The 23,936-nt window shown below is 36.4% G+C and overlaps 3 protein-coding genes and 1 pseudogene across 4 annotated transcripts; all 4 read right to left on the reverse strand.

Annotated features, from left to right (window-relative positions):
• Positions 1-3,584: 3,584 nt before the first annotated feature.
• On the reverse strand, positions 3,585-6,862 carry LOC125206102 (uncharacterized). The gene is made up of 2 exons (XM_048105405.2): positions 4,072-6,862; positions 3,585-3,980 (listed from the first exon to the last, which is right to left on the reverse strand). Exons 1-2 carry the CDS (start codon positions 6,860-6,862, stop codon positions 3,631-3,633), a joined length of 3,141 nt encoding a protein of 1,046 aa, XP_047961362.1. The 3' UTR covers positions 3,585-3,630.
• Positions 6,863-12,166: 5,304 nt separating this feature from the next.
• Positions 12,167-13,796, reverse strand: LOC125206103 (putative LRR receptor-like serine/threonine-protein kinase At3g47570 pseudogene; annotated as a pseudogene).
• A 1,250-nt stretch (positions 13,797-15,046) lies between these two features.
• LOC125206104 (COBRA-like protein 1) lies at positions 15,047-17,767 on the reverse strand. Of its 2 annotated transcripts, XM_048105407.2 has the most exons (6): positions 17,526-17,580; positions 17,369-17,448; positions 16,700-17,120; positions 16,452-16,611; positions 16,116-16,363; positions 15,047-15,756 (listed from the first exon to the last, which is right to left on the reverse strand). In XM_048105407.2, the coding sequence occupies exons 1-6, from the start codon at positions 17,578-17,580 to the stop codon at positions 15,443-15,445; spliced, it is 1,278 nt and encodes a 425-aa protein (XP_047961364.1). In that variant the 3' UTR covers positions 15,047-15,442. The 2 variants fall into 2 exon arrangements, with proteins under 2 accessions (XP_047961364.1, XP_088915968.1); XM_089059842.1 differs by having other exon boundaries at positions 15,048-15,756; positions 16,700-17,115; positions 17,369-17,767.
• A 3,786-nt stretch (positions 17,768-21,553) lies between these two features.
• Positions 21,554-23,883, reverse strand: LOC125205776 (uncharacterized). Its single transcript, XM_048104889.2, has 6 exons — positions 23,652-23,883; positions 23,004-23,439; positions 22,507-22,846; positions 22,331-22,429; positions 22,125-22,236; positions 21,554-21,866 (listed from the first exon to the last, which is right to left on the reverse strand). The coding sequence occupies exons 1-6, from the start codon at positions 23,824-23,826 to the stop codon at positions 21,661-21,663; spliced, it is 1,368 nt and encodes a 455-aa protein (XP_047960846.2). The 5' UTR covers positions 23,827-23,883; the 3' UTR covers positions 21,554-21,660.
• Between the last annotated feature and the right edge of the window lie 53 nt (positions 23,884-23,936).

Below are 23,936 nucleotides of genomic sequence, written 5' to 3' on the forward strand. Positions count from 1 at the left end.
ACCAATTGTAAAAATTGAAATTTTCAAAACTACTAATACTATTAATAATGTTGACCCCACAATCTACTAATAAACTTTCACCACTTTTTTTCTCTACTTCTCTCTTACTTTATCAATTGCATATTAAAACATGTGTCATTTACAATTTTATCTTTTTTTATGGATGAAGAGAGTATTATATTTGTTAGCTTCTGGTCCTAAACCGTTGTTTTGGACTTTTGGTCTATATTTGAACAAGTGTGTTTTAAAGTCTAACATTGATCTCATACATTTAAAAAAAGGAACACATTTAAAGTTTTAGTAGGTCAAACCGATCTCGATATATAAATGTACTTGTCTTTATACACTTTATGATTGAAGAGTACTCCCTCCGTCCCACTTAAGATGTTCACATTCTTGAGTGACACATGATTTTAGGAAGAGTTGTTAGGTGGAGTAAATAGAGAGAAAAAAGTAATTGAATATTTTAACGAGGAGAGATGATAGAGTGAGAGAGATTTATTTCTAAATATAAAAAGTGGACATCGTGAGTGAAACAAACTAAAAAGGAAAAGTGGACATTTTGAGTAGGACGAAAGTGGTATAATATACTTGTTGTAGTCTTAATAACACCAATTTTAGCAGTACTACCAGTTTACCACTATCCCATTATCGTCGCCATTATAATCATCTGCTCAATTTTCCACAGCCAAAAGTTGTGTTCATACTTGAAGGAACTTGATGGAAATTAGCTTAATTTTCTTCAAGTATTTTTGGATCTTTGGACTTCTTCATTTCATCTTTAATTTATTCTTTCTGGTCTCTTCAACATAATAATGATAAGACTATACTTAAGGAAATGTTTATTTTTTGAGTGATATGATCAAATATTTAATTTACTTGACTTTATCAACTTTATGACTCTATAGAGTATAATATAGTTGTTCTACTCAATATACCAATTTTAACAGTATATCCAGTCTGCCACTATCCCATTATCTTCACTATATATGTCCACCACTAACTCCAAAGTTTACTGGATTTGTAAAAATTAGTGTAATTTCACTATAGTACTTCCAAATATGAATACTTTAAGGGACAAAGTGGATTTTCCTATTTTAGTAAGAAACAATACCTTCCAACTCCACCCCATTAGTCATTCTATTATCTTCTTCATTATCGTTTCGACCACATCTCCAGACTCCAACAAGGCTGAGAACGTGCAAAACGTTATAGACAAGTGGACCAATTATATCATAAATTAGGTTTTCCCGTGGTATCTATTCCTCCAACAGACCATCACAATGTAGATAAAAATAACTGGAACTATAAAAATACATACTGATAAACCTTTGATCTATCGAATCAGAGCACCGGTGATTGAAGAGATTAATTGATCGTAATCAACCCTAGTTGAGGTGCTAGGGTTTCAGAACATGAATGAGATAAGATTATTCGTCATATTTCTCTATGACTTTCGTCTATAGAATTCTATCATTTATGGAATTCGCAACTCTAGACGGTTCGACCTTCATAGTTCATCTCGAAAAGAACGGACAAGAAAATCCAAGGATAAAATAATAAAATAATCTAATCTAATCTAAGACTCCAAGAGATATCTTGCGTGTAATGCAAGATATCCACATGTTAAGTTCAAAGATTTATGGAAATAAAACAATCTCTCTGTCCCATAAAAGATGTCACATTTGTGAGATGATACAAGATTTTTGGTGGTCCTGTATGGAGGAAAAAAATATTTTTGGTGGTCCTGTATGGAGGAAAAAAATATAATTTTATATTAATATGAGAGATAAATTTTTCAAAAAATGAAAATGTAACATATTTAGTGGGACAAACCAAAAGAGAAAGTGAGACGAGCATCATTTATAAGAGGAGAGAGTACGTACAAAAGATATGCATGAATCATTAACTACTTGAAGTTATCGTCCGTGCAACGAGCGGCTTCTTTCTATCTAATGGCAACATTTTCATTTATACTATCTTTCAGGCGGCTTCAGATGTACGAATAGATGTTCCCTTCTATCTATTGGCAACATTTTCAGTCAGATGCATCATTATAGTACAATTGAGCTCCTTTGTCAAGTGATTAATAGGCATCAATTTATATAGGTCAATTCAGCTCCTTTGTCAAGTGATTAATAGGCTTCAATTTATATGACAACTGATGGAACATAAAAGCTATTATAGATTCTCAAAGCGTGTAATTTTCAACAGTATCCCTCCTTTGATGGAGCTAGCTCTCCTTTTGCAGTAATTAGGCCTGGGGAAATGGTTCTCGGTTCTCGGTTAGGGTTCGCTTTTGGTTAGTAGGTTTAAGCTAATCTCGTTCTCGGTTAGAACCGAGAACCGAGAGGTTAGAACCGAATAACCGATATTTTTTTAAATTTAATTTCCAATTTTTTATATATTGATTTTAGTTTTGTTATTTTAGTTTTTGAAAAGTTAAAAAAGAAATGAAAAGGTAAAAATCCTACCTATAGAAGTAGAATCGTTGGTCAATATTAATATTTTAGTATTTAAATTTTGTAGTGAATGTTTGTGATGATATTATGGTTTAACTATTATTAAAACCATCAGTATTCTACCAATATGAATATATGATTATGATTTATGAATTTTGTATTTAATGTTTAACAATTTGAAGTCTTGAATTTGAAGATGGAACATTATGGATCAAATCCCTGCGCATGTAAACAAAATTTTTTATTGTCTGTCATTGAATTTCGGTTCCTTCGGTGGAACCTAATAACCAGTCGGTCAAGACTGATCGGTTCCTCAAATAACTGAACCGACTTAAGGTTCGGTTCCGGTTCTTGAATTTGAAAAAAAAATGGAGTCGGTTAACCGACTCATCGGTTTGGTTCTAACCTATTCGACCGAATCCCCACCCCTAGCAGTAATAACATGAGTTGTTTGTGACTTACAAAGTTTCAGAATACATCTTCCAAGGCTTATATTGTTTTTCACATAGTGCAGGGCCAAATCTAAATTCTTTAAAAACCCTGGGAACATAATTACATTTTCAGAATTTTGTTGGACCTACTTGTAAATTAGATTGCGTTAAGGAATCAAATCGTAATTTCCCCTTTTCCAAAATGTTTGCTACTTTATATTTGAAGGATATTTGTTGCATATGTTTGAAGTTACCATCACTATTGAGTTTCATTTTCTTCTCTGCTGCGTGGATTTACGCATTCTTCTTCTACCGAACAACAACCGTGCGGCCTCTCGGTGGATCTGCGGCGGCGCCACCGATTGTGGTGGTATCTGTTTTGGAAACTTCTTTTTCTTTGCTTTGAAATTCCCTGCCTCAGTTTTGTTGAATTGGTTATTTGGTTATTTTTCATGATTTGTATAACAGTGAATACCACGTTGAATTTCCGTTTTGTTTTTTTGATCTGTATTTAATGTGCTACTTATCTCATTTACCTCAATGAATTCACACTTGTATACTAATCAAATCTTGAAGGATATATAAATGAGACATAACATAAGAATAAAATTGAGAGTTAACAGAACTGCCTTTAAAATAAACAAGGAGCAGCTGCTCATCAATCACAACTCACAACTGAAAATATTGCCAATAGATCTAAAATAACATCAATTTCAACGTTGGTAAGAAGCAACATTTTAACCATTTCTATAAGCTGGAAACACTTTTTTAATCTTTTTCAAGTTATTAACAACCTCTGCCATCGACATGCGATCTCTTGGAAGCTGCTTCGAGCATCTCACTCCAATCCTCAGAACTGAAACAACGCAATCCCAATACTTTTCATCCACATTAAGTTCTTGGTGCAAAAATGGATCCACTACTTCTGTTACATGGTCGGTTAAGGCTGTGCTAACGAAGTCTTGGAGATTTAGGCACCCTTCAAATGCATCACTTGTTGGTCTTTTGTTTGTGAACATCTCAAGCACAAGAACTCCGTAACTGTATACATCCCCTTCAGTTGTCGCAACGAGGCTCACGCCATACTCTGAATAAAAATACATAAATAGACGACGGACTTAGCTTTATGCATATAAAAAACACATGTCAATTAAAAAATTTAAAGTTTGAAGTAAAACCTGGAGCAATGTAGCCTATTGTACCCTTTATTGCAGATGAACTGCTTCCTTCCGTGGATGACAAGCTTTGTGAAACAATTTTGGCTAAACCAAAATCACCAACTTTGGCGACCATGTCTTTATCCAAGAGAACGTTACTCGGCTTCAAATCTCCATGAATAACTATGGAATCAGTTCCACAATGCATGTACTCAACTGCCGATGCAATATCTATGGCAATATTGAGTCTCTGAATAGCACTTAGAGCTCCCCTGCCTTCATTCTCATAATGCAGCCAGTTCTCGAGGCTTCCATTGGCCACGAATTCATACACCAATGCCTTAAAATCATTCCCGTGATAATCAGTGCTGTCACACACACTCACAATCTTGAGCAGGTTTTTGTGTCTTATGTTTCTTAATGCATTGCATTCTGATGCAAAACTCTTAGAAGCTCCTCTTAAGTTAAGATTAAGAACCTTTACTGCTACATCCGTCTGCTCATCGTCATCATCATTGATAGTTCCTTTATATACAGATCCAAATATCCCTGCACCGATTAGATTAGCTTCTGAGAACCCACTTGTGGCACTCAGTAGGTCTGCATAAGATAGCCTCAAAAAGTCTGGCACTTGGAAATTGGAGGTTCCAACATTTTGCAATGTATGTCGCCTGTATGTAATGATCACACAGAAACATGCTACAAGGCCGAGGCATATGGCTCCAACAACAGTTGGGATCAAGATCTTTCCTAAACTTTTCTTGTTAATTTTTTGTGATGATGAACAAGAAGGAAGATTTAGGGTTGCAATACCTCCACACAAGCCATTGTTTCCTTGAAGTGAGATTGCATTTTCATTTAGGAAAACTCCCAAAATAGGGACTTCACCTTTCAACATATTGAAAGAAAGGTTGAGATATAGCATAGTATGAAACTCGGCCAGATATCTTGGGATCATCCCTGAAAAGTTATTTTGCGAAAGATCCAGATATCGTAAACTTTTCAAAGTCCTTATACCGTCAGGTATCTTTCCCTGAAGAGAGTTCCTCGCAAGGAGAAGCTGATTCAAGATGAAGCATCTACCCAATGAAGATGGAATGGTTCCGGATAATCTATTGTAGGACAAGTCCAATACCCCAAGATAGAAAATAGTCCCAACTTCTGATGGAATGGTTCCGGATAATCTATTGTGAGACAAGTCCAATGCCCAAAGATTGGACATAGCCCCAACTTCTGATGGAATGGTTCCGGATAATCTATTGTGGGACAAGTCCAATGTCCCAAGATTGATCATAGACCCAACTTCTGATGGAATAGTACTCGTCAAGGCGTTGTAAGATAGGTTAAGTGAGATGTTAAGGGATGAAATACTCATAATTTCAGAAGGTATTGAACCACTGAGGTTGTTATCTGAGAGATCTAAGAATAACAAGTTGGTACAGTTGCCAAGACTTCGAGGTATACTCCCAGAAAGATTGTTTAGCTGCAAGTTGAGATAGTTCAACAAAGTCAAGTTGCCAAATGATACCGGCATCTCATTTGTCAGCCTGTTTTGTCCAAGGTAGATTTCTTGCAAGCTGTGAAGTTTTCCGATCGACCAAGGAATTGGACCTTCGAGGCTATTGGAACTAGCTGAAAAAACAGTTAGACGGACGAGATCTCCTATACTAGACGGAATTCTACCACTTAACTGGTTATGACGAATATTTAGGAAAGACAATTGGCTGGAAAGATTGCCAATGGACTCTGGCAATGGACCAGTGAAATGGTTTAAGGACAACTCCAAAACTCTAAGGTGAGTGCAGTTTGTTAGGGATGATATAATAGTATGAATATCTCCCTTCAAATTGCTAGATGAAGCCAAAAGATATTGGAGAGCTGGAAGCATAGTAAAATCATGTATATTTACTGTGAAATTGTTTGATGACACACTTATGAATTCAAGCATGGAAGAATTTGACATTGAAGCCGGAAGCTCTCCAGTGAAACGGTTGAAGGCAAGACCAAGGGCCCTCAAATTGGGAAGTGTAAAGGAAGGTATGTTTCCATGGAGTTGATTATTATTCAACATCACAAATGCCAAACTCGAAATATTATAGAGACCGATTGGAACAGAACCAGTTAGATTATTCTCATACATATTTAGCCTCCACAATCTTCTAAGTTTAACTAGAGATTCCGGAATCTCTCCTAGCAAACCGCAATTTCCCAACCCAAGTTGTAATAGATTTGTGAGGTTTCCTAGGACAGGTGGGATATTCCCTGATAGCATGTTCTCCGACAAGCCTAAAGATTGGAGGTTGACAAGAGAAGCTATCTCGGGGACTATGCCTCCACTGAGCTTATTGTCGATCAAATTCAGGTGATAAAGATGTATGCATTGTGATAGGTTTGTTGGAATTCCACCTACGAAAGAATTTTTACTAAACTCGATCACTCGAAGCCTTCTGAGGCGACCGATCTCCTGAGGGATTGTGCCGCGGAAGCTGTTGTTTTGCAAGTCCATGGTTTTGAGGAATGAAAGGTTACCTACGTGAGGTGAGAGCCATCCCATGAGGCCTTGAGACCGCAGCGAAACAGAGACGACTCTGTTTGGATGCCTTTTGCTGCAGGAGATGCCATTCCACCTGCAGAAATGTGTTGTTTCGTTCCATGAGCTCAAAGCCAGGAGTGGATCGTTGTTTATGAATTTCTTGAATGCTAGAAGTGCTTCGAGATCGGTATGGTTGTTGGAATGTGAAGGAGTGATGGTCAAAAGAATGAAGAGGGCAAATAGAGTTATGAATGGAGTACAGAAGATAGGTTTTGCCATCACTCTTCAAGTTGTAAATAGAATGAGGAAGGGACTTCAGATGGAAGGTTTTGGCATATTGGTATTACAAATAGTAGAATAATGTCGCTTTAAGAAAAGTACTCAGTAATAGGGACGTTTTTTCATTTCCGTCCGTTCCATAGTAATAGAGTTATTTTCCTTTTTAGTAAAAGTCAACACATTTTTCCACACCTACTTTACTCTCTCTTACTTTTTTCTATCTTCATTTCTCTATCTTTTTCATTTTCCACTTTATTCTCTTTTTACTTAACTCATCTAAGAGCACTCCCAATGGAGTTCCCTTATTTCTCCCTTATTTCTCCCTAACTCCTGCCACATCAGCGCCACATCAGCATCACATTTTATCCCCAGTTTTTAGCCAACCCCTACAATGGTTTCTCCCTTATTTCTCCCTTATTTCTCCCTAACTCAACATTTCATTTTTACATCATCACTAATTTAATTGTTTTATTTTTATATATAATAAAGCTAGCTTATTTAATTTATAAAGATAAATCAAATAAATAGTAATAAAGTTCGTTGTATTAAACACGGGTACACATTACAACGAAGAAAATTAAAAAAAAAAAAAGTACACGAATGGAAATAAAAAATCAAAAAAAAAATTCAAAGAAAAAAAAATTCAAGGGCGGTGGGCGCGGTTTCTATTTGCCCACAATTCTTCGATGATATCGTGTTGTAGTGCTTGATGGGCCTCCTTCTGGTGTATGTCCATGAACGCCTGGAACCGTTCATGTTCGTTGTGCGGTACACCCTGGCGGGCGGACTCGGTTGAGACACCGTGACTCGATGATGCAACACTTGGGTCGTTGGTGACGTCGAGGACGCCTTCGTGTTCATCTTCGATGATCATGTTATGCATGATGATGCACGCATACATGATATCGGCAATATCCCCCTGGTAGAAAAAGCGCGTCGGACCCTTTACCAGTGCAAATCGCGATTGGAGCACCCCAAATGCCCTCTCCACATCCTTGCGCGCAGACTCTTGCGCTCGGGCAAAATACCTTCTTCTATCTCCGAGTGGGCATCTGATCGTCTTCAGAAACACGGGCCATTGCGGATAGATGCCGTCAGCCAGGTAGTACCCCATGTTATGCACATTGCCATTGGCCGTGAATTCGATGGAGGGGCCTAATCCGTTGATCCGCTCGTTGAAAAGGGGCGAGGAATTGAGAACATTTAGGTCGTTGTTCGACCCGGCTATACCAAAATAAGCATGCCAAATCCAAAGCCGTTGGTCGGCAACGACTTCAAGAATGATGGTGGGATGCGTACCTTTGTAGCCGGTAGTAAACTGGCCTCGCCACGCGGTTGGGCAGTTCTTCCACTGCCAGTGCATACAGTCGATGCTGCCGAGCATCCCCGGAAAGCCGTGGGTCCTCCAGTGCCAATCCAGTAGGAACTGGCAGTCAGCTGCGTCCGGCGAGCGAAGGTAGTGCTCCCCAAATATCTCTCGCACGCCCTGACAGAAATTCTTCAGGCACTCGTTGCCAGTCGTCTCGCCGCATTGCAGATACTCATCGAACATGTCGGCGGACCCTCCATATGCCAACTGCCGGATGGCAACAGTGCATTTCTGTAGGGGCGATAGTCCGGGCTTCCCTGCTGCGTCTCGCTGGAGCCGGAACTCGGGGTAACGCGCGGACAACGCATTAACAATGCGCAGGAAGAGGGAGCGGCGCATTCTGAACCGGCGACGAAATACATCTGCCGGATAACGTGGTTCCTCCGCGAAATAATCGGCGAACAGCCGATCGTGCGCACCAGTGTGGTTGCGAGGGATGTATCGGCGCCGCCGGCGGATTGGCCGTTGGGGGGGTGGCTGCTGCATTCGAGCGATCTCGCTTTGTATGCAGCGGGAGATATAGTTGTTGATTGGGTTGTTGGCGAAACCCGCTACATCCCATCCGGTGGGAGCGGGAGGTACCTCTTCTTCGGAAGAAGAATGTGATATTTCCTCGTCGGACTGAGCACGAGACGATGAATCAGAACTCATTTAATAAAGATGGAGAGAAAAAAGATTGAAAATTTGTGTGAATGAAGTTTGTGGGTGATGAATGGAGGAAGAGGATGAAATATTTATAGGGGTGGGATAAAATAGCCGTTCGGCCAAAAAAAAAAAAAAAAATTTTAAAAATCGCCGATTATCGCCGAGCGTCGCCCACAGTGGCCGGCGATCGCTCGGCGATAATCCGGCGATAAATCGCCACTCGGCGAAGCAACGGTAACATTATCGCCGAATTATCGCCGACTTCGCCACAATGGCCGGCGATAATTCGGCGATAATCGGCGATTTATCGCCGAGAATTCGCCACCTCCATTGGGAGTGCTCTAACACAATTTTTCTTAATTTGCATGCCGAAAATTTTTGTCTCCATTACTATGGAACGGAGGGAGTAGTATATACTCCTTCTATCCTGCTAAGGTGATAGCACTTTTTTTTTTCCAATGAAATGACACTTTTTCATTTTTGGTGACTTATTCTCCCTAATTAATAAACAATCATTTTTTTCTTTTTCCAATTAAATATTTAATTGTATTTCTCTCTTTATTTAATATTTACATTCACTCCTCTCTCCAATTAATTATATAAATTAATAATTTCTAAAATATCGTGTTAACTATGAAATCTATTATCTTGATTTGGTCTAACTCGGATAAAACTGAAAAAATTAGACGATGATTAAATAATCGACAGGGAGGTGTTTGAGTTAATTGATAAGTCATGACTAATAAAAATATAATCATGTTTAGTTATTATGGTTTGACACATGATGGAGATATCGGCCCCTCCCTAGTCTCTCAGTTAAATGAATATATTATCACCCCAAAGTTGTACAGTGTATACTTAATTATTTTTATGTGTTTATAATAATTATAAAAAAAAAGTGTTTTTCTTTTTTTAGTATTTTAGTCATAATCCTTTAAGTTTATTGTATTAAAAATTCAGTAATCCAAAGATAAATATAACTAAAGAATTGAAAATTTCAACCATACTCTATCCTATCAACTTAACTATATATCACATCCACCAAAAAAAAATATTCCGATGATAAATAATCAACCAATTGAATGGTTTTAGAGCGCGAATTTGAATCGATCTAATTTTATTACTTAACCAATCAAATAGTAGCTGTTGGATTAGTCTCACTTTCGATTTGGTCATATCCATCTTATTATGTTGGTCTATTTCAACTTCACATCTGTACATAGCACCATATTTTATTCATAAGATAGATCGTTCTCTTTTAAATAAAATAAAATACCTTAATATCTTTCTATCCTCAAAAATAAATAACATTTAAAACAATATGAATTTTAATACATAATTAAAAATAATAGAATAATAGAAAGAAAAAGTTATTTACACCACATAAAAAAAAGTTATTAGAGTATTATTAGTGAAGAATGAGCGCACAATAAGAGAAAAATATTTCTTTAAATAGAATTAATTTATTTTTAAATATTATCCTACATGATAAATTTGATTTATTTTTAAGGGATCGAGGAGAATATAGTACATACTGTCATACTTAATGGAGTACTCAATAGTCTGTTGTTCGTAGACATCTTTGTAAAGTAAAGGTCACAAAGACGCCTTAAAATATTTTGGCGTCAACAGCATATAATATGACCGTGCACAACATAACGAGAATATTTTTATTTTTAATAAATGAATTAACAATCCCACAAGTAACACGTCAATTAATCGACCTCTTTTGAGAATATTAGCCAATAGAAAATGGGAGAAGCCTTTTATAAAGACAAGCTTGCGTGCTATATATACTTACTAATTTCTTCCAAGATATAGCATAAGTTCGAAAACCAAATTTTGATTGTAATTACTCTAGGTTCAATCATTGTGGGTAGGGGTGCTTAAACGGTTCTCCGGTTCTCGGTTAATCGGAATCGGAATCGGAACCGATCGGTTAATTGAGGAACCAGAACCGGAAAATCCGGTTCCGGTTCCGGTACCGGTTCCAACTTTTTAAATAACACCGGTTCCGGTTTCGAACTGGAACCCGACCGGTTCCTAACCGAGAACCGGATTATAATTCAATTTTATTTTTTTATAATTTAATATACTAAAAGATCTAATTTATTGAATTAATTTTGAATTAAAGTAAAATAGTTTGAAATATTGAGTGTTTTTTAGATTTAAATGTTTAATCTGTGATACTTTAAATCTACAATTATTTCCCTAATCCATTTTTTATGAACTAACTACAATAAGTAGAACATCATAAGTTTGTTTTTAGTTTTCAAAAGAACTTATACAAATACAATATCATTTCATATGATATATTTATTACAAATTTATGTAACAATTCATTTAACATACGATTTTAACATATTTGTGAATAATTTATTAAGTGTTCCGATATAAACCAAATAGTCACAACAATATCAATTAGTATTGGAAATTCCAATGAATACTATGTTTAGCCAAAAAAGGGAAAATGAAATTCAATTTTAAAACTCATTTTTTTTTTTAAAAATGCTAAAGTTTAGAACTCCTACTTTTGTATTAGTAAAAAATTGCTAACATAAACTAGTCCGACCCGACCTACTACACTTGCATCACTCTTATCCATATATGAATATTATTGTATTGTTGGTTTGTATTTTGTGTATTTATTTTAATTTTTAGGTATTATTTGTTATAATTCTAAATGTTGGATTATTATTTTTTTAGTATTGAACTATTTAAAATTATAAATAAATTCAGATTAAAATTACACATCGGTTCCGGTTCGAAACCGGAATCGACCGGTTCTTAACCGGCCGGTTTCGGTTCTTGAATTTATGAAAATTTAAAACCGGTTAACCGGTCAACCGGTCCGGTTAGACCGGAACCGGCCGAATAAGCAGACCTAATTGAGGGACTGGGTGTCATGTTTTCCCATTTCCCTTCTTTAATTTTATTCAGATCTATATTGAATACATTCACACGGTATTTTTCTAAATTCTCTTATTTCAAGCTTATCTATGTTGTTTATGTTAGACCCGTAATTTTCACTCATGTGTTATATTTAATACTCCTCTAATTATTATATTGGCACGAGATTTTATATATTACTACTGTTTTCTAAATTAAATGAAAAAAGCAAAAATAAAAATGATGTTGTTTTTATTTTAAGAAATATTTTAAATTAGAAAATTGAAAAACATTTCATTTTTATAGGGTATATAGCAAATATTAAAGATTATAGAAATAGACCTAACATCACAATTAAAAAGAAAAAAGAAAAAAAAGAGAGACATAGCATAAGAATAAAATTGAGAGTTAACAGAACTGCCTTTACAACAAACAAGGAGCAGCTGCTCATCAATCACAACTGAAAATATTGCCAATAGATATAAACTAACATCAATTTCAACGTTGGTAAGAAGCAACATTTCTGCCATTTCTATAAACTGGAAACACTTTTTTAATCTTTTTCAAGTTATTAACAACCTCTGCCATCGACATGCGATCTCTTGGAAGCTGCTTCGAGCATCTCACTCCAATCCTTAGAATTGAAACAATACAATCCCAATATGTTTCATCCACATTAAGTTCTTGATGCAGAAATGGATCCACTACTTCTGTTACACGGCCTGTCAAGGCTGTGCTAACGAAGTCTTGGAGATTTAGACACCCTTCGAATGCATCACTTGTTGGCCTTCTGTTTGTGAACATCTCAAGCACTAGAACTCCGTAACTGTATACATCCCCATGTGTTGATGCAACGTAGCTCATGCCATACTCTAAACAGAATACATACATAAACGACAGACTTAAATATATGCATATATTAAAAAACTTGTCAATTGAAACGGTTTAAAACATTGAAATAAACCTGGAGCAATGTAGCCTATGGTACCCTTTATTGCTGATGAACTGCTTCCTTCCGTGAATGGCAAGCTCTGTGAAACAATTTTGGCTAAACTAAAATCACCAACTTTGGCGACCATGTCTTTATCCAAGAGAATGTTACTCGGCTTCAAATCTCCATGAATAACTATGGAGTCAGTACCAAAATGCAAGTACTCAACTGCAGATGCAGTATCAATTGCAATATTCAGTCTTTGAATGGCACTGAGAGCTCGGTATTCATTCTCGGGATCGCAATGCAGCCTATTGTCGAGGCTTCCGTTGGCCATAAATTCATACACCACCGCTTTGATGTCATTCACTAGAAAATCAGTGCTGTCACACACTCACAATCTTGAGCACATTTTTGTGTCTAATGTTTCTCAATGCATTGCATTCTGTTGCCAAACTCTTAGAAGCTCCTTTTAAGTTAAGATTTAGAACCTTCACTGCTACAACATTCGTCCACTCATCATCATCATTGATAGTTCCTTTATATACTGATCCAAATCTCCCTGCACCAAGTAGGTTTGTCTCTGAGAATCCATCTGTGGCACTCAAGAGATCTGCGTAAGATAGCCTCAAAAAGCCTGGCACTTGGAATATGGGGCTTCCAGCAATTTGAAATGTTCGTCGGTTGTACATGATCACGCATATGCACGCTGCAAGCGCTAGGCATAGGGCTCCAGCAACAGTTGGGATCAAGATTTTACCTAAACCTTTCTTCTTTGATTTTGGTGATGATGGACAAGAAGGAAGGTTTAGGGCTGCAATACCTCCACACAAGCCTTGGTTTCCTTCAAGTGAGATTGCACTTTCATTTTGGAAAACTCCAAGACTTGGGACTTCACCTTGCAGCTCATTGAAAGAAATGTTGAGATACAACAAGCGAAACTCGACAAGAAATCTTGGAATCATCCCCGAAAGGTTATTCCGGGAAAGATCCAAATATTCTAAACCGCGCAAAGCCCTCAGACTGTCAGGTACCTCACCTTGAAGAGATTTCTCCCTAGGTAAAGCGAGCTGAGCATCACGCAACTCCTCCATTGCCATTGCACTCAACCTATCTCGCAACACCTTAACCGGTACTATTCTATCAGAAGTTGGGGTTTTCAAACAACTTTTAAGAGAATCCTAAAATCTCGTACTGCCCAAAAAATATATCATCTTAGCCGGGACAGAGGTGATAGTATATACTCCCTCCGTCTCATAATAGATGGCATACTTTGATAATAGCACATGATTTTAGAGTATCCACAATAGGTGGAACAGCCACGCCACAGCCACAAAAAAACTTGTCCGCCTAGTCATCACAGCCACACCAATAACTCCCATATCCGGCTTTTGCATGCACTGCTGTGATACCTGCTGCATGGGTAGTGCGATTCTCCGATGCCGGGGGAATCACTGTCGTGGTTTTGCATTGTGAAATAAATCTAGAGATATGAAAATATGGTTTTGGAATTGTGGCGTGGATGTGTGAAGTAAAAACTGAGGAATAGGAAAAACCCGAAAATTGGAGCCGCGGCGGTCTTACGGTGTGCAATAGGCCGCCGTGGCTCCGCCGCGACCCCGCCGCATATGCGGCTGTTCCTCCACCGCCGCGGCTCCCCCCCCTCTCTATAACCACCGCGCCATGCGGCGGCCTATAGTGGACACTAAGGAATTCAATGGAGCATTTAAGGAAAAAGTTAAATTAAAATAGTACTTCCTCCGTCCAAAAAAATAGAGCAATTGGTGAATGGCACCGGTGTTAATGTAGAATTGGTAAAGTAAGTGAGAAGTAGTGTTAGTGGAATGATGTGTAAGGTTATTATTTGTTGAAAACTTTCCATAAATGATTGTGCTCTATTTTTTGTGGAAAGTCAAAAATAGTAAATGTGCTCTATTTTTTTTTAACGGAGGGAGTACTATATTTTTCATTTAACTTTTTTTAAAATTAATTATTCGGAGTACTTGTTTAAATTGAAGGTAAATTTACCTTCTCAAATGGTACATTCAAACCTAAAAGAAGTTTGAGGGATTGATTGTATATTTATTTGCCATGGCAGGAAAGACTTGTAGTGGAAAATTCGTATAAAACATAAAGTTCATGTTTTTCCAGATCACTTTTAAAATTTGCGAAAAAATCTAAATTTTTTCCAAAGTTGGTAATATTTTCGACCAGTATCGCTTTTTTTATTGATATTCTTATTGTGAAATTCGACGCCAAAAGTACACATTAGCGGGAAAACGAGCATGTAAACCTTCAAATAGAAATATCTAATGATAAGAAAAAAAAAATCTACAATATCTTTTACGAAGACATTGAACCAGAGCCTATAAGGGTGTGTTAAAATGACAACACCTCTTAAAGTAACATCATACCACCATTCATAGCCAATCATTTGTACACGTGGACGAATAATCAGCTGCCATATGACAATCATAAAAAATGCTCAAAGATAAATTTTCTCGGCCAGCAATATTCAATACACTATACAATAATTTTTTCTCGGCCAGCAATATCCAATACGCTAGACAGTTTATACTATTGCTGTGTAGCGTTTATAATATTGTTGGATACGTGGTGTCAAAGTGTCACTTTAAGAGGTGTTGTCATTTTAACACAAACCAGAGTCTATATGTAATAATACTACTACATAGTTAGCTCTACTCAAAATAATGGCATGATCAACTCATCAACATATGCTGAAGTACTAAACCAAAATATATCTGCACCACATGATGCAAGTGCAAGACAAGTACAGCAATGTTTTGAGCAAAAACAGCCCCCCGGGACGATGACCCGAGCCCCCATTGGGCAACATTGGGAACATGTCGGGAAGCGGCATCCGACAGTTCTCCCCATTGAAATATATCCTTCTTGGAAACCCCCAACCATTCCTTAGTGTGAATGCATCTGCATTTTTCTGCAAGAGTATGTCTGTAGTCACTGATCCCACTTCATACTCATTGCCTTGCAGTAGTTCTGTGTTGTGCAAGACCTTTCCCCAAAACAGAGCTGCATCCTCTGCAAAACTCAAATCATTTTTATCACTCTAAGTTACCACCCACTTTTTATTAAATAAAATAAAGGGATAACAATCTATAAATTACTAAGCTATTATCCTGATGCTCCCTCTGTAAATAAAGGGATAACAATCTATAAATTACTAAGCTATTATCGTGATGCTCCCACTCTAGGTGACACATTTTCCTTTTTAGTATATCCCACTCTAAATGACATATTTCTTAAAATAGAAATATCACTCTGTCTACTTTTTTCATATCTCTTACTTTATTCTCTCAACTGAACTCACAAAACAACACTACATATATTCTTGTGCCGAATAAGAAATATTCCACTTAGAGTGGAGTATAAAGGAGTACCTGGGACGGTTGAAAGCATGGTGTTGTTAAACTCCAGGGCAGTGAAAGGCGCCCGGAAGCCGGGGTGTTGAACGACGACGTTCCAATTGGAGTAGTTCCTCCCATAATGGTAGTTAGAGACAGTTAGTTTCACTCTCCAGTGTGTGACATAGTTGGTCTTGATGTGCCAATGGACTCTGAGAGGGCACATGTGATCTGTGCATCTAACTATTTCAGCATCTTGTACATTTGAGGAGATTGCACCTTCACTTCATCAACAAAAATTCACATTTTTTCAATTATCAGGTAATGGAAACACAAATCACAAAAAAAAAAATTGTGTTTTGCTTCCTTCACCTAATGCATGAGTACGAAGACCGGTCAGCTACCCGACACCCGCAGCTGCACGAGGGGCACGATGTGATATCCGGGTTGTAGAACGTCGAGAGGGACACGCAGCAAATTGGTACCTTGCTAGATATGTAGCTTGAGTAGGTGCATTCTGATCTCCATGTTCCTAAAAGGCCACTAGTGGTTGTTAAAAATCTAGCAAAAAAACCGAGATTCGTGATATTTTAAACTAACTTCGGTTCTGACCACTTAACTGAAAACCTGCTCTTCCCTCAATACCCCAGCGACGAAGGAGATTGAGGGGAGAGCATCTTGAAGTGTGCCACAAGTATATCCCCATGTGGGGGCCGTTAGGGTTAAATTAAGGGGCGGGCGGTAGGCTGTCCTGTTTTGGTCTAAATTGCCTACTGTGATGTCGAAGGCCGAGTAAGACGTGTGAGGGTTGATGGCCCACGCGGCTAGGAGACCACCCTCGGTAGTTGTTGCTGCTATCAGTGGATGTGGAGAGCAGCAATGTGGCTTCACATCTGTGGAAGGCTTGCAGGCTCCTTGTTTGGTGGCAACGGCCCCGGAAATGGCCCAAATAACCTCGTCCTTCGCCCACGCCCACCCGAGTTTCCAACCCGGTTTCTCCACGTGGCGATACTGATAGTAGTTTTGGATGGTCACCCTTGCCTCAACACCACCAAATAACAACAGAATCAAAATCAAAATCAGAGTCATGATTATGTTGAACTTCACATGTAGTTTTGTGATCAACATTATGCACTTATAAACTTATCTATGCATCTATACCAAGAAGGAAACAATAAACATGCAAATTTAAAGGAAAAAAAATCCATAAAAAGAGAAAAAAAAAATAAACAACACCTCCATTTAGTTCATAAACAATAAAGATTAAAACTTTCGGGTTTCAGACTAACCACATAGCCGTCTTGGGTATAGTTGAATATGTCGAAGGTGACCGTGATGTTTCCATTCGGATCCAAAGGGTCGTAGCAATCTGCAACAAGAGAAACCTCAGGGGAGAGAGAATTGTATTTGAGATAAACAAAACAAAGCTAGTTATGAGTATGATGCCTGAAATTCTTGAAACTGCAACAAACAACATGAACATCAACAAGTAAGGTTGCATTGATGGATGGAGTCAAGGGAGCAAAATTAGATATGTAAACAACACCCTAAACAACGAAGATCCTTATCAACAAACAAAAACAAACACAAGTGACGAGGATGAGCTTCATTAAGATCATATAAGAAGAGTTGGATATGGTCAAATAGAGACAAAATTGTTGGAAACATCTATGTAAATAACATGAGACAAAATAAGTAGATGAAAGGTATCAACATATTATAAATTCTTGATTCTCTTATAGTAACATACACTATATAAATAATTTGCACTACTACTAGTCCTTTTTCACTATCTTGCCAAAATTTCCAGATAAAAAATTGACTTAAAATACTAGAATTAAATGTTCCATTAATTTGAGCTTAATAAATAACTTCTTACATTCACAATGTCACGTTCGGCAGCAGCATTTCGTCCGGTTATCTCAACATATTATTCCAATTTTGATTGTCCATACATTTAGTTTAATACGTAGTTTTTCAAAATCAAAAATGTTATATCCAGATTTTGAGAGGTGAAATTTTATTACATAATCCAACAACATATATCAAAGCATGATGTGTACTAACATGAAATTGTTGTATTCAACTTTGAATCAGTATATTTGGAAAAGAAAAAAGTTGTTCATGTGACAACTGAAAATTGGATTATAACTTTGATCGGAATACTCCCTCCGTCCCACATAATTTGGGACACTTTGACCCGACACGAGTTTTAAGAAATCTAATGGAAAGTGAGTTGAAAAAGTTGGTGGGATGTGGGTCCTACTTTTAAAGTATGTAGTTTTATAATAAAATGTGAGTATGAATGAATTAGTTGAATATGAGATCCACTACCAAAAATGATAAAAGTGAAATGGGTAAAATTATGTGGAACGACCCAAAATGGAATACTGAATAAAGTTATGTGGGACGGAGGGAGCGTCCCCACTAATTGGCACAATTTGACTTTGCATGGGTTTTAAGAATTGTAGTGAAAAGTGGGTGAAAAAAATTAATGAAATATGAGTCATTCCTTTATATATTATTAATTTTATAATAAAATATGAGTTGAATGAATTAGTAAAATGTGAGGTCCATTATAAAAAATAGTACTCCCCCCGTCCCTGAAAATTTGTCACTTATTTCCATTTTCGTATGTCCCTAAAAATTTGTCATCTTTCATTTTTTCCATTTTTATAGTGGACCTCATATTTCACTAACTCATTTCCATTCACACTTTATTATAAAATTAATATATAAAAGTAGGACTCACACGTCATTAACTTTTTTTAATTCACTTTTTATTATATTTCTTAAAACCCGTGTCGGGTCAAATGGTAACAAATTATGGAGACAGAGGGAGTAAAAAATAAGAAAAAGTAAATTAGTTAAGGACGTATGATAAAGTTAATTGGTTCTAGACTTAGTTAATGAGAGACGGAGGGATAGATAATAAATTAGTGGCCCCAGTCGACATATAAAAAAATAAAAGAAATGGATAACTAAGTTTACTGGTTTGGTCCAATTGTCCAGAAACCCAGCATTCTTGGCAAGTTGACTCGGCATTCTATATTTTATTTGTTGTACATATTCGTACATTACATCGAGTGGAAATAATATTATGACATTATATATTTATTCAACAAGAATAAATTTAGTACACAAAAGTAACTAAAAATAATGAATAGTAGGACTATTTTTTATTTTATGAATATTCAACGGATCTTTAGCAGCATGGATACTATTTTAGCCTTCAATAAATGACAAAAACTATACCTCAAAGATAGAAATTTTAATCGCTGCTACTTCGATTTTATGTTAGTACTTCTTTAAATCCCATGCATAATTTTGGAATGGTTAATTATAATCCATAAATTGAACTTCGAGAAAAAATCAATTTGTAATCTCAATTTAGTTTACTTTATTTTATAGTCAGAATTTTGAAAACAAGTTTAATTATAATTTGAACTTTGATTTAATTTTCTATATAGCATAAATCTCGAAAAATGTTTCCATTATTACCTGAATTAGAGAGATTGCTAGGTAAATTCAACAAGAAAAAGAATAACAATGTCAAGTTTGTAGCTAATTTTCGATCATTTTATAATAAAATTATTTAATTGAATTTTTTATATATATCAAAAAGGCTCAAGCTAAAAATGGCGAGCAAGCATGCCCAGCGTACAAAACTCACAAACAAAAGAAGCGTCAAACAACAACACTAAGAGCTACTCAACAGACCACCAACAAAACACGACAATGGCCATAAAACCAACACACCCGCCCAATCAACCGAAAAAACAAAAAATTCAAAACAAAACCAAAAAGCGCCCCACAAACAACAATAAAGACAAAAAAGGACAATAAGCAGTGAGAAGAGACAACAAAAAATTGTTCAATTGATAACAACTAAAATAAAGAGATTGTTAAGTAAATTCAACAAGAAGAAGAATAACCATGTCAAGTTTGTAGCTAATTTTCGATCGTTTTATAATAAAATTGTTCAATTGATAACTTTTTCAGATAGGTAAATACAAAGATTGTCATAGAGAGATTGTTAAGTAAATTCAACAAGAAGAAGAATAACCATGTCAAGTTTGTAGCTAATTTTCGATCATTTTATAATAAAATTGTTCAATTGATAACCTTTTCAGATAGGTAAATACAAAGATTTTGGCATATTACTAAATAATTTTAGTGGAGCATTGGACAAGATTTAGGGAAACTTTGGCAATAGTCGTTCTCCGGTCTTTTATAAAGTGCACCATCGTCTCGAAATCATGTCCTAGCATAATTTTGAAAAAACAAGCAGAAAAATAACTGCAAATTTGACATTATTATTGTTGGTGTTTATAGTTAAAACGTTTTGTAAAGTCTTTCAAAATTCAACCCATTAAAAAAATTTAATCGTAATCTCAGCTATAGTAAAAACTTCTCTAAAATTTTATACTAACATTTAAACAAAGCTCTTTTAATGGGTATACATTTGTAATAATTGTATTTAGTCTTTGACTAATTTTATTTGTTGTAAGACATAAATGCACATATCATTTTATAACAAATAAAATAATACATTTTTAAAAGAAAATATTTAGTAATTTTATATCTCAAAATCGAAATATTTTCTGAAAATGTTTCGATGAATATGGGTCTCAATTCTCAAACCTTTCAAAATTTAAGATTAAATTCGTTGACCTTTCAGAATATGAGATCTACGCACGCGAATTTTTTAGAACAAGAGTTTTTTTAACTTCTTTTTTTATTGATTCACTCACAAAAATTTATGAATGGACAAACTAACCTACATAAAATTTCTTTTTGCAATCGTTCTTTTCGAATGTATTAAAAAAAAACTCATATTTGCAAACCTAATGAATTTAAAATTTAGAAAACCTAAATTTGCACTTTTTCTTTCAACATAAAAATGTAGCAGTAGTTGCTACCTGATAAATAATTTGACGGCGGCTATAAATTCTTAAACGATGTCAACTAGTAGCTCCACACACTGCTTCAACTCATGTTATAGGATTTAATTGCCTCAATAAACACCACTGCCCCATAAAAATTCGTAATATTTGATATTACAACTGATTTTTTAATCACAAATCTCTACTATTTCACAATCACATGCCTACAAGTATGTGTTTGAGAGAAACAGAAGAGAGTTCAGACCCTATTCCCAATAATTCGCATACCCCGATCTCATATTATGAAAGGTTCGCGAATTTTATCCTAAATACTGAAAAGTCAGCGAATTGAGACCCATATTCCGAAATTTCTCGATTAAGCTTGAGTTAATGAAGGTCAAGGATCAACTTAGTGAATGAATCTAATCAAGCTTGAGCATGCTCAAATTCCGCTCAACTTAATTCCATTACATATCTCTTCTCTCTGTGTAATCTGTTCATTATTACTGATATGCTCCTACTTCCCATGTAATGAATGAAACTCGAGTTTTAATAAATAATCAAAGATTTATTATAATAAATCGACAATGACAAGATTATATGAACTTCATTCAATACTAGCAGTAACAAGTAAGAATCAAGCACTCCTACTATAATTAAAGACCATAGATATATAGTTGAATGAATTCCAACCTCTAGGTCGCTGCTTGCAGACGAGCCTCGCCAAAGACTCGTTGCACGAATTTATCTACGATAGACAGAAATTCTTCCGCCTTTTCTTCTTGGGGCAAGTGGCCACAGTTCTTGATTAATTCGAAGGTAGATCCTGGTATAGCTCGTGAGAGCCTTTCGGAGTTCCACGATGGGACAAGCTTATCCTCATCGCCCGTTACAATCAAAACTGTTAAAAATTATATGAAGTCACCATCAACTATTTATAAAAACTGAATGCAATTAACCGATTGCTGAGTTATTAAACAAGAATTATACTCAATCAGTTTACATGCAAATTTAACCCAAAAGTAGAATTCCCATCCAAGGTTGTGAAAAAAATTTATATCTCATACAATATCTGTAAGTTCACCTTACCCTTTTCTTTCTGAGAGAGTATGCAGATCATAAGGCTTAGAGAGTAGAGTAATTATATTTATATCTAAACCTGGGCACGAGATTTCGCTGAGCCTCTTGTTGTTTGAGTTGGACATGGAATCTGTCAGCATCGCCACTGTGTATTCCACAAGCGCCCTGTCCCAGCCTTTCACCCTTAACGGCTGCCAATATGAGAAGACACAGGCTTTGATCAACAACGAAAATAAACTAGGAATCATTTGTCTCGTTGATAATCAGCACGACGTAACTACTCACTTTTGTATAGCCTTGTAAGACATCATCAGACACTTGTTTTGAATCATACCACGCAGAGCGAACAGCTTGTGTGCCAAATTTATCAATTATCATCCTAATCTGAAACATTATTTCGGGCAAAAAATGACTATACAATTCCTACATTATATTATATATATAGTCAAAAAGTTGGTTACCAAAGTTACACCAAATGCAGAGCGCAAGATTGCCGAAAGAGCTTTCTGATAGAGAGAGTTTATCATGCCTCCCATCCCTTTTATGACATGCATTATTGCCTCTATTATATACTTAGTGAGCCCTGATAACACTCTGCCAAGCCTGAAAAGAAAATTGCGCTTCATATTCGACTCTGAGCTTATTCCCTGATTCTGATCATCAGTTCCCTTTTGATTTTCTTTGACAGCACTCTTCATAGCAAAAGGTGCAAGTATTGCTGGAGCGACAAGGATTAGAGCAGCCACACGCTCGGGCGCCTCAAAATAAGTGTTTAGAGCTACAAGTGCACCAGCAGAGTGCCTGCCAATCTTCAAGTGTTGGTGTAAACAATAATATTCAAAAACATTTCTTACCAAGAAGAAAACTCATATGCAATCTTTCATAACAGTATAGTAACTTCACATAATATGTCTAGAATTTGTATGTAATCACCAAAGCACTGGAAAACATAACCTACCCCACGAGGATGGCCTTATCTGCAGCCAAGAAGTCGATGAAGTACTTTGTTGCTAACACAGAGAACATGATTGAGTATGGATTCAAGGGTGCAGATGAGGGAGCCACTCTTGAGGTCAATCCAAAGGCCGGTCTATCAAATGCAAGAACTTTAGAAGCAGTTAGCTTTGCCAAAGGTTTCATGACTTGGCTCCAGGAATAGACGGAGGCCCCAAAGCCGTGCAACAAAATCATAGGATAAGTAAGCCTTTTCGTATAGTTAGAGGAATGTGGAGCCAATCCTTCCTGCAAAGTATCTTCTGAATCACAGATCTTGTGGTGTATTTGCACCCCATTAAATGTGCAGAAACAACTATCGGAATCACCCAAACTAGTTGGATCCTCTATCTCATCCTGATCAATTCCAGCAATTCTTCTTGCTTTTTGTGTTGGTTTCTCTGTGAAAAATGAGGTGTTAGAAGAATTCCTAGGGTTTGTGACCATGTAATTAATTCCAAGCAAGACTCCAAAACTCAACAATCACTAGGTTTCTTCTTTCTCATCATCCTTGAATTCAGTCGTCAACATTTTTATACAAATCACATACTCCCATTCAACAATATAGAACATGAATTCCATAGAATAGGGTCTGAATATGAAAGTATTTTACCTGAATAATCACCACCAAATGGGGGAGCTGAAGCAGCAGAAGCTCTGATAACAAAATTATCCTTGGAAATGGGATATTGGGAGGTAAATGTAAATGCGTGAGAAACATGGCCAAGTGATTTTGGATTGTGTGATTTGGGTACAATGAACTCCCAATGCACTCCACAAATACTCATCACACATCAAATTGGGGGATGGATGGATCATCAAACACACCCATTTCTCTATCTAATTTTCTGTGGGCCCATAACTATTCTACGTACAATTATAAAAAATATCTATACAG

The sequence above is a fragment of the Salvia hispanica genome, chromosome 6 (assembly GCF_029641045.1).
Source record: "Salvia hispanica isolate PSC_SH4W2 chromosome 6, Shi_PSC_v1, whole genome shotgun sequence".
Classification (NCBI taxonomy): Eukaryota; Viridiplantae; Streptophyta; class Magnoliopsida; order Lamiales; family Lamiaceae; genus Salvia; species Salvia hispanica.